Genomic DNA, 10,432 nt, shown 5'->3' on the forward strand with positions numbered 1-10,432 from the left:
GCCGGGGGACGCGGCGCTGGGGGGTAACGGGGGGGACGTGCCGCTGGATCGCGCGGGCAGGAAAAGGGGCCGCTGCCCCTTTAAGAGCAGCGCGGGGGCGGGGCTCTGCGCGAGGGGCGCGTCCCGTGATTGGCCACGCCCCTCGCAGCGCCCCCACACCCCCCCACACCCCACGACGCGCATGCGCCTCGCGTCCCTCTCCGCTCCCCCACCCTTTCCTGGCGGAGAAGCTGGCGTGAGTGACGTCATGCGCCTGCGCCCGCGGCGGCGCATGCGCGGCGGGGCCCGGGGCCGGAGCGGGCCGCGCGGAGCCTGCGGGCGGGGGGCGCCGCCGCCGCCGCCATGTTCCGGTACCAGGTGAGCGGGGCCGGGCCGCGGGGAGGGGCCGGGATGGGGAGAGCTTCCCCGCTACCGGCTCGGCGCGCCGCCCTGCCTTTCCTTGCCCTTTCCCCTTGCCCTCTGCCCCGCGGCGCCCCCGGCAGCGGCTGCGGGCCGGGGAGCGCCGGGGGGGGGGTGGGGGGAGCGGCGGGGTGCTGACCGCGGCCTGGTCCGTCCGTGTCCCCCCCTCCCAGTCCCTGGAGGACTGCCCGCTGGACGAGGACGAAGACGCGTTCCAGGCGCTGGGGGAGGAAGATGAGGACATCGACCAGTTCAACGACGACACCTTCGGAGCCGGGGCCGTGGGTGAGCGACGGCGAGACCACCCCCCCCTCCCCCCCGCGGCCCCGAGTGTGTGTGTGTGTCCCGTGTCCCCGCCTGTGTGTGTCCCCCGTGGCCCCGCCCCGAGGCCTCGAGTGTTTGTGTCCCCACCATGACCCCCCCCAACCCCCCTACATCCCTGTCTGTGTGTGTGTCCCCCGTGGCCCTGTGACCCCCACCCACAACCCCCCTACATCCCTGTCTGTGTGTGTGTCCCCCGTGGCCCTGTGACCCCCAACCCCAACCCCCCTACATCCCTGTCTGTGTGTCATCCCCCCCCCCCGTGGCCCTGCCTCTGTGTGTGTCCTTTGTGGCCCCAACTGTGTGTCCCCCCCTCATGTCCCCCCTGGAGCACTCCCTTGAGGCCCCGCCTGTGTGTGTCCCCCTCCCCACTGGTCCCTCGCAGATGATGACTGGCAGGAGGCCCACGAGCGGCTGGCGGAGCTGGAGGACAAGCCGTCGGCAGAGCGGTCTGTGCCCGGAGGTGAGGATGCGGACCTGCTGGGAGAGCCTGAGGACACGCTGGCCGAGCGCCTCACCCGCCTGGTTATCGACGGGGAGCTGGAGGATCCGGCCATCATGCAGGCCGTGCAGACCCGTGCCCCAGCGCAGGTGGGTGCGGGGTGCAGGGTGGGGGTCAGGGTGGGCACGGGACAGGGCAGAGCCGTGCTGACTTTCTCCTCCCCGCCCTGACTTTCCCCTCCCCTCTCCTCTCACTCCCTTTTCCAGCAACCCGGGGGGTTGAACTCCAGCATCTGGGACAGCACGGCCGTCCTGCGGCGCATCCGGGGGCCGCTCCTCACACAGGTACAGCCCTGGGGTGTGAGTGGCGGCCAGCGGGCTTCCCCTAAATGCCAGCTCTTCCATCACCCCCCCGAACCCCCATGGCAGCGAGCTGGGTGCCGCGCTGCCGGAGGCACGTCGGTGCCGGGGAGCATCTCCTGGGGCAGCGGGGTGTTGCGGTTGCCTGTGGCTGGGTTTGGGTGGCCGCTGTTGGGGCGCATTTGTGGACCCTCACGGATGTCACCCCTTGTCCCGCCTGGGTGCCTGGAGAGCTGGGGTGGGGGGTTATCGCCGATCCCGGGGACGCCGCAGAGGTGTCACCGCTCCCGTCAGGGTTTGGGAATGTCGTTGCCTGGAGGCAGAGAGTTTTATAATTAACTTTTTTCGGCGCTGCGGTTTAATTAAGAGTCGGGCTGCTGGGCGCTAGCGGAGCGTGCCGCGTGCCCGGCCCTGTCCCGGCTCCGCAGGCTCCGGCACGGAGCGTGCGCGCGCGGCCGGGGCATGGAGCCTTCCCGCCTCGTGCTCAGGCAGCGGGCGCCTCGGTGGCGGTGACAACGGCTCCCCGGGAATCCCCGGCGTCACGTGGGGCTCCCTGCCCAGGGAAGCGCTGTGGAGGGAGGACGCATCCTGGTCCTTCCTGTCCCGGTCAGTGACCGTTTCCCTGGGGGGAGCTTCCTCCCTGTTTCCGCTCGCAGGAGATGCCGTCGGTGTCCGTCCTGGACTACGCTTTGCCTCAGAGACCCCCTCAGGCTCGAGAGGAGGAGCGAGACCCCTCGGAGCGGGCTCTGCCCCGCCGTTCGTCGTCCCCTGTCATTGGGAGCCCTCCTGTCCGGGCTGTCCCCATCGGCACCCCTCCCAAGCAGGCTGCCGTGCCCAACTTCAACCAGCAGGTACGGCCTGGCCTGGCTCAGCTTGTGGGGTGCTGGATGATCCCCAGGGATCTGTCAGGGTGACCATGCTGCTTCCTCCCTCCTAGATCCTCTGTCCAAAGCCTGTCCACATCCGGGCAACCATGCAGCAGCGCTACCCGGCTCCCTACGGCGAGAGGATGTCCCCCAACCAGCTCTGCAATGTACCAGTATGTGGCTCCCTCTGCACCCTTCTTTGTGGGCGCTGAGCTCCAGGGCTGGGAGGTGTCCCCAGATACCCCCCAGACCCTCCCCATTTCATGTCACACACAACCAGGCCATGACTTATCCCTGGATCCATAGCTCAGCGGATTCAGTTCCCTTCCCCAGAGCCTGGCCTGGCTCCCAGCCTGTCCCGGGGGCACCTCGACACAGGGAGTGTGTGTGGGGTGGCTTCCTCTTTTGCTGTCGGTTGTGACCAGGATCTCTCTTCGCTTCTCCTTCCCCAGAATTCCTCCCTCCTGGGCCACGCGTTCCCGCACAGCGTCTCTCCCGTCCTCACCCACCTGCAGAGAGCACAGCTGCTTGGGGGTGCCCAGGTAAAGCCCCCTCTGCTCCCCACCCTGCGCTTCCCTGGCAGGGCCCTGCGCTTCTCTCCAGCACCCGGCTCTCGAAGGGTCTTCCTGGCCATCTCAGACACAGCCACCTTCCCAATTTCCATGCCCCCCTGTCTGATTTCAGGCGCCTTCTCTGCCTTTCCAGGCCGGCCGAATGTCCCCCAGCCAGTTTGCCCGGGTCTCTGGCCTGGTTGGGAGCCCCCTCCCCTCTGTCAACCCCAAACTGCTCCAGGGTAGAGTCGGGCAGATGATGTCCCCGGCCAGCGGGTTTCGTGCCTTTTTCGGGGCTCCCCCCGCTCCGCCTCCCTCGCAGCCGCAGCACCCGCCGGGCGCCGGACCCCACCTACAGAGCCTGAGGTAGGTGCCATCCCTCACCCAGCCTCCCCTCCCTGTTCCCTGCGACTGTCTCTGAGCCTTCCCACTCTTCCCAGGCCGCAGCCCCAAATGTTCCGGCCGGACACAACCCACCTACACCCCCAGCACCGCCGGCTCCTTCACCAGCGGCAGCAGCAGAACCGAAAGTGAGTTCCGAACGCCGCACCAGAGCCGGGAAGGGGGGGGCTGCCTTGGGGCGGGTTGCATCCCCCTCTCCGTGGCGGAGGGGGTGCTGTGCTGCCGGGGCTAGCCTGTGCACCCCTCTCTGTCCCTTCCTGTAGCTCCTGTGTGCTCACGGGTGCCCTTCTTACCTCCCGCCAGCCAGCACCGGAGCCTCAACGGCTCCGTGGGGGACCGAGGGGGCCACCGGAGCAGCCACCAGGAGCAGATCCGTAAGGATCCCTACGCCAACCTCATGCTGCAGCGGGAGAAGGACTGGGTCTCCAAGATCCAGATGATGCAGCTGCAGAGCACTGATCCCTACCTGGATGATTATTACTACCAGGTACCGGGCAGGGGCTTGGGAGTGGGGGGATGTTTCTAATGCTTCCCAAGGGGACCGGTGCTTTTCCAGCACAGCTGGAGCATTCGGGAGGGAAGGGGATTTCGGCCATGCGGCAGAGGAAGCGTTTCTAGATCCAGGTGGAAGGAAGGCCCTGGAGAGGAGGGATGAGGGGGTGTGAGGGAGAGAGAGCAGCAAGGGAAGGGCGGCTTTCCTGGTTTTGGGAGAGATCTCCAGGGGGGAGGGGATAACTGCGGTGTGAATTCAGAGAAGGCCCAAGGTAATGGCTCTGTCAGATGGCTGCCAGGCTGGGGAGATGGAACAGGGGCTTGGGAGTGGATCTAGGTGCAGGGGTCAGGCGCCTGGGCGCTCTGCCCTCTGTCTCTTTGCGGAGGGACCCAGAAAGCTCCCAGAGCAGTTGGTGTAGCCGGGAGTGTGGGGTGGAGTGGGGAGAGGGGAGAGCCGGCACCGGCACGGCTGCTGCAGTGGGGTGAAAGGGGTCGGAACGGTTCAGTTCGCTCCCTGCCCTGCCCGGAGAGATGTGGACAGCGGATCCCTCCGCTCCGGAGATCCTTCCGAGAGCTGCAGTGAGCTGAAACCCCTCCCCCAGCAGAGGAGAGGAACTGGTTGTGGTCAGGGCCAGGACATGAGTCAACAGAGCTCTGCCACTTGCGAAAGAGGCGAACGTTGGCCCCCCTTGGGTCGGTTGGGAGTGTGGGAGGCCCCCAGCTCAGCCAGGCTGAGCTAACTGGAGTGCGCTGGGAAGGACTGGGAGCTGGGGACCTTGTGGGGAGAGCGGATTTGTTGCTGTTTGTATGGAGAAAGAGAGGGATGAGGAGGAACTGCGACCTCCATGGCCTTGTGGGAGGATAGAGGAGGAGGCAGGGGTCCCCTCATGTACTGGGAGCTGACACTGGGAAGACTGGGAAGCCAGGGATGGAGTGCCGCGTTGCATCGGTCCTTACCAACTGCTTGGGGTTTCTTTTTTAATCGGGGGTGGGGGTCTTGACCTCTCCTCTCCCTGCTCCAGAATTACTTCCAGAAGCTGGAGAAGCTGGCAGCGGCGGAGGAAGTTCACGGTGATGGGCCCAAGAAGGAACGCACTAAACTCATCACACCTCAGGTGGCAAAGCTGGAGCACGCCTACAAACCGGGTGAGCGCTCCTTTCTCCCCGCAGCCCGAATCGGAGGCAGGGGGGGGTGGGTGAGGTGGGGACTGACTCTGTTTGCTTCCCTTCTCCCTCCTTCCTGCAGTGCAGTTTGAGGGCTCGCTGGGGAAACTCACCGTCTCCAGCGTGAACAACCCCCGGAAGATGATCGACGCGGTGGTGACGTCCCGCGGCGAGGATGACGTGAGTTCCGCTCCTGCCTCTCCTTCCCGCTGCGGCACTGGACACTCCGGCTGCCCCCACAGCCTCTGACTCCCTGTCTCTCCTCGTTAGGAGACAAAGGAGAAGCAGGTTCGAGACAAGAGGCGCCAGACCCTTGTCACGATTGAGAAGGTGAGTTTGAGGGGGCGTCACTGCCACCCTCCGGGATCCGTAACGGGGACATGAGGTGGGAAAGGCCAGGAGGATGTGAGGAAGGTCCGGGAAAACCACGGCACGGTGCCGATGAATCCTCCTGGGCGTTCAGGCAGGGACAAACCAGCTCTGCTGGTAGCCAAGGTCCATTTTGGTGGCGGCTCCGGAGCAGAAAACTCAGAGCCAGGTCCCAGCCGTGCCTTCCCCCTGCCCCAGACCTGCCCAGATGGGCTTCCTGGGGTCTCTAACCCACCCAGAACCCCACGGCAGTAACGCCTCAGCTCTCTGTGAGAGGACCAGCCACTTGTGGGTCACAGCCCCTGCTCAACCTGCTCTTGCACTGGCTCCCAGGGAGGTTCTGCCGCGATACGTGGGCCAGGATGTGCGGGACGGCACCAAAGGAAACAGGTCCTGGATCTCCCCGGATCCCAGAGCAGATCCTAGCTGCCAGTCCCGTTTCTCCTGCAGACGTACAGCCTCCTCCTGGATGTGGAGGACTACGAGAGACGCTACCTCCTGAGCCTGGAAGGCGAGCGGCCGGCCCTGATGGGTGAGAGGAAGCAGAAGATCTGTGACATGTACGACAATCTGAGGGGAAAGGCGCCAGGGCAGGAGAGGTGAGCAGGGCTAGGGGCCAGGCTCCATCACTCTGTCCATGCTCCATGGGTCTGGGCTCCATGGGGTCTGGGCTCCATCACTCTCAGGAAGAAATTTGCAGCTGCCAAAACTGCCTTACCCAAAGTTGGACTCGCTCTCCCAGCAGGCACTGGCAGCTCGGGGCTGAAATTCCCTTCAATTGTCACCTCTTGTCTCACCTGTAGCCTCCATGAGGGAAGGACACGGGATTCTGGTGACCCCAGGCATCCTGGGAAGCTCCCAGTTGAGGGTCAACACCTTTTTCTTCTCCCCCCTCCCCAGACCGAGCGACGACCACTTGATGCAGATCATGTGCATCCGGAAAGGGAAGCGACTCGTTGCCCGCATCCTCCCCTTCTTGTCCCCCGAGCAAGCGGCCGACGTCCTCATGGCGACGGCCAGGAACCTGCCCTTCCTCATCAAGAAGGACGCTCAGGACGAGGTGAGGCTTTGCCTGCCCGGGGGGGGGATTCTCCTCGTGCTCTGTGGGGTGGGGGACGCGGAGCCCGATCTCCTCATCCTCGCACGGAACGTGGTGAAGCGGCATCTCGCGGTGCTTGTGTCCCCCCAGGAGCTGCCACTGCGGCCCGTCTCCTGTGCCATCCGGCTACTACAGCACCACCCAGCTTCTCGGGGCATGGGGAGGGGGGGATATTTTGGATTAAACGAGGCTTTTGGTTAACGAGCCCGAGGCTTGTCTGAGGGGCCGTGTCTCCGACCTGTCCTCCCGAGACAGGGAGCAGCGGCCAGCACCTTGGGGACAGACTCGCCTGGATTCAGAGTGGCCCCGCGGCGTTACCCGGGGCGGCCTCCCGGCTGCTGGGAGCTTGTTTCCCGGCCGCCACAGCTCCGTTCCTCCCCCACAGGTGCTGCCCTGCCTGCTGAGGCCCTTCTCGCACGTTCTCTACCACCTCCCCCTGGGGACGGTCACCAGCCTTGTGCAGCAGCTCACCAACCTACCTCACAGCGCGACCGCGCCAGCGCCCACCAACCTGCACCTTGCTGCTGTGCTCCAAAACAAGGTGCTCCCCCTTGTCCCGCCTGTGCCAGGGGAGCGGGACCATTCCATCCCCTTTCCTCCCCCTCCCTGATTCCCAGTCCATTGGGAAAAGGAGTTCTCCAGCGCAGGAATGACCAGGGACTCGCAGCCTGCCGGCTCGTCGTTCCCCCCTTGCTGTGCCAATTAGCAAGCGCTCCAGGCAGGCTAATGACCCCGTTGGGCTGTGGCTGTGGGCTCACAGCTCCATCTCTCCAGCTGGGCTGCAGATTCCTGCAGGAAGCTGCTTCTCCGCCCCCCTTCATGGCAGCGTCCCTCTGAGCAGGGCAGGGCGGCGTCTGTCACCTGCGTGGCCATCCCAATGCCTGTGCCCATACACTGCCACTGTCTCCTCTTCTTTCTTCCTTTTCCTTCCTTCTTCCTTTGTCCTCTTCCCTCCTTCTCTTTCCACCTTCCTCCCTCCTTCCAACTCCTTTCTCCTCCTTCCTCCACTTTTCCCCTTCCTCCTGGGGCTGCGAAAGCAGCTGGGGATCCAGAGGTGGAATCCATTCTCAAGCCCACCCAAAACCCCCTCAGCAGCAGGAAGGAAAACTCGCCCCGCGCTGCCTGCACGCTGCTGCAGGGATTTCCTCTCCTCCGAGGCCCCACAGCCCTCGGGTCACTGGTGCCGGTGGGATCTCCCTCCCTCATATATACCCGCGCTCTCCCCGCAGTTCGGCCTGTCCCTGCTGTACTTGGTCCTGAGCCGCGGGGAGGAGCTGCAGAGCTCGGACGCGGCGCCGGAGCTGACGCAGGACAACCAGTGGTGAGCGCCCGTCCTGTCCCCGGCTGCGCCCCGGGGCTGGCGGCGGGAGGGAAAGGGATCCGAGGGGGAGGACTCGGAAGGCAGAGCTAACGAAGAAAAGAGGTTTAATTGCGGTCTCTCGGCAGCAGCAGTGGAAACAGCCACGGTGCTGATGGAAAGAGAGAAAGGCAGGCCCGAGGCAGAGGGAGAAGCCGGTAGATTTGGCTGGGGAACGTGCCGAGACCGGTCCCTCAGGGGCGCAGGGGAGCTGTCACGCCTCAGCCGAGCGGCCGTAGCGCTTTTAGCCCCCGGCAGATACGAGATCCCCGAGTCTCGCTTAGCCCGCGGCACGAGGTGCGTGATGCGGCCACAAACCGCTGTCCCCCCCCACCCCTCCCCACCCCCCACCCCCCCACCAAAACCCTGGGGGCTGGGAAATTTGATATATCCCCCACCCCCCCCTTTACAAGCTTTTCCACGTGGCATTTCGCCACCTTAACCGACTACCGGAGGTGGGGAGGGGTGGGGAAGAGAAGGTCGGCCGCGGTGGGGGGGCCAGAGCCCGCAGAGCAGCCAGGGTGTCTCGGCACAGGGAAAGGCTGGGGGGTGGGACACACACACCCCCCCATGAGGCTCAGGCAGGCGGTGCTGTAACCACCCCCATCAGAGATTGGAAGGGAGCACCCAGCTTTGGGAGCACCCAACTCCTCCTTTCCCCCGGCAGGACGGAGCTGATGCTGGCGGCGACCCGGGAGCTGCTGCGCATCCCTCAGGGGGCTCTGGCCAAACCCCTGTCCACCCCTTCCAACCTGGTCGCCCTCTTCTCTCGCTACGTCGACCCGCAGAAGCTTAACGTTCTGGAGTCGAAATTGCAGTAAGCATCAGGCCTCTGCTCCCCCTGGGAATGGGGGAGAAAGGGGGGGGGGGAGCAGGGTGGGTGGGTGGGGTACGAAGTTGGGAGTGAAGGGAGTGTCTTGACATTGGCCGCCGTTTTGTTTTCCTGCTCCCAGCTTAGTGCACGGGATCCGGTAGGAAAGCTCCTCGCCAGCGCCGGAGCATTCCCAGAGCCTGGATGGATGGAGGGATGGATGGCAAAGCGGTTCCTCCCTTCCCCCTCACCCACACCCCCACACCCCCCCTCGCACCCTGACGCCTGCCCTGGCAGGCACAGGGAGGTTGTGTGGGGGAGGCGGCACAACTCCCACCCCCCTCAATCCCGGTTGGAGGTGTTTGGGGGTGGGTGTTTTAGCTGTTCCCCGCCCTCCCACACAAAATGCTGCGTCTCCCTCCTGCACCTAAACCCCCCAAAAAACAACCCCCCCAAATCCCTTCCGCTCCCCCCACAAATGGCTGCTGCTTCTCCCCCCCCCCACACACACACACACACATGCACACTACTGAGGAAGGTGAGCGTCTCCCCGGGCCCCAAAAGGGCAGCCGGGAGGAAAAAGGGCGGGGGGGGGGGGGTGGATATAGGGCTGGAAAAAGCCTGTGTACCCTGCCCAAACTTCATTCACAGGGCACCAGGATGCCCCCTCCCCCCGTCTCCTGGTCCTTCCCCAGCACCCCCCCAACAAGCACTGAGGTCGGTCCCTGCCCTTCCCCAGCCGTACCCCCGAGCGTGCGCGCACACACACCCTGGTTGATTTCTTTTTGGGGGGGTGGGTTTAATTTTGGGGGGGGGGATATTTGCACACTTGCCTTGTCTTCCCGCCGCTCGGCTCCTTCCCTCTCCCCAGCACCCGGCCGCCTCCCATCCTCTCGCTCGGGGTGGGCTCTGCTCTTCCGCCCCTGGGGAACGCCAGGGGGTGGGAGAGTGGTTAATTTTACCTTTTTTTCTTACTTTTAACCCCCCCTTTTTTGGCTTTTAAAGAGAAAACAAAGAGATTTGCACACATAGCCCCCGGCAGCCCCCAGCGCCTCTCCCCTTGGCTGCTTCCTGCAGCCCCCAGCCCCTCTGCCCCCGGCCCCTGGCCTGATGAAATGGGAAGTTCACTTATTATTATTATTATTATTTTCTTTGTGGTTTTGTTTGGGGGGGGGGCTTCCCCCCCCCCCTTCTTTTTCTCCCCATCCTTTGTTGGTTTTTTTTTTTTTGGCTGTTCCGGTCCCAGATACTGAGAATCAGAGTTTTTACCTTTACATTTTTATAGGGCATTGTAAATAAAGATGGATTGTATACTGCCCCGGGCCTGGCCTGTCTTTCAGGGGGCTGGCACCCCACCCCCACCCCCAGGCGGGGGCCCCACCAGCCGCCTTCCTAAGGGCTGCCCCCAGCTCCCACGCTCCCAGACCCCCGCATACACTCTCTGCCCCCATCCCCAGACCACCCTACTCCTCCAGCCTCCTCCCTATACCCCCCAGGACCCCCCCTCAGACCCTTCCCTACAGCCCCAGACCCTCCCAGGGACACCCCCAGACCCCTCTCTATACTCCCCAGACCCCTCTCTATACTCCCCACACCCCCCATACCCCCCTACACGCCTCAGACCCCCTTCCCTACATTCCCCGGACCCCCCTACGCCCCCATACACTACACAGACCCCCCACAGCCCCCCAACTCCACCCCCCAGCCCCCTCCCCGCTCCCCCAGCCCCCTCTCCCGCCCCTTCCCGAGGCCCTGGAGCCGCGGCCGTTCCCGCCCGCCGGGGAGAGGTCAGAGGTCACC

General features: G+C 64.7%; 1 protein-coding gene across 3 annotated transcripts; it reads left to right on the forward strand.

Moving 5' to 3' along the window:
• The first annotated feature begins 295 nt into the window (after nt 1–295).
• Nucleotides 296–9,948, forward strand: PATL1 (PAT1 homolog 1, processing body mRNA decay factor). 3 transcript variants are annotated; one of them, XM_084263600.1, is made up of 19 exons: nt 296–357; nt 573–684; nt 1,106–1,311; nt 1,429–1,506; nt 2,178–2,372; nt 2,459–2,560; nt 2,840–2,929; nt 3,093–3,304; nt 3,379–3,468; nt 3,644–3,827; nt 4,855–4,978; nt 5,079–5,176; nt 5,267–5,326; nt 5,816–5,964; nt 6,266–6,425; nt 6,850–7,005; nt 7,694–7,785; nt 8,489–8,638; nt 8,775–9,948. In XM_084263600.1, exons 1-19 carry the CDS (start codon nt 343–345, stop codon nt 8,794–8,796), a joined length of 2,295 nt encoding a protein of 764 aa, XP_084119726.1. In that variant the 5' UTR covers nt 296–342; the 3' UTR covers nt 8,797–9,948. The 3 variants fall into 3 exon arrangements, with proteins under 3 accessions (XP_084119726.1, XP_084119727.1, XP_084119728.1); XM_084263601.1 differs by lacking the exon at nt 8,775–9,948 and having other exon boundaries at nt 8,489–8,657; XM_084263602.1 differs by lacking the exon at nt 8,775–9,948 and having other exon boundaries at nt 5,816–5,925; nt 8,489–8,657.
• The last annotated feature ends 484 nt before the right edge of the window (nt 9,949–10,432 follow it).

The sequence above is a fragment of the Gallinula chloropus genome (genome assembly GCF_964237585.1).
Source record: "Gallinula chloropus genome assembly, chromosome: 4".
Lineage (NCBI taxonomy): Eukaryota > Metazoa > Chordata > Aves > Gruiformes > Rallidae > Gallinula > Gallinula chloropus.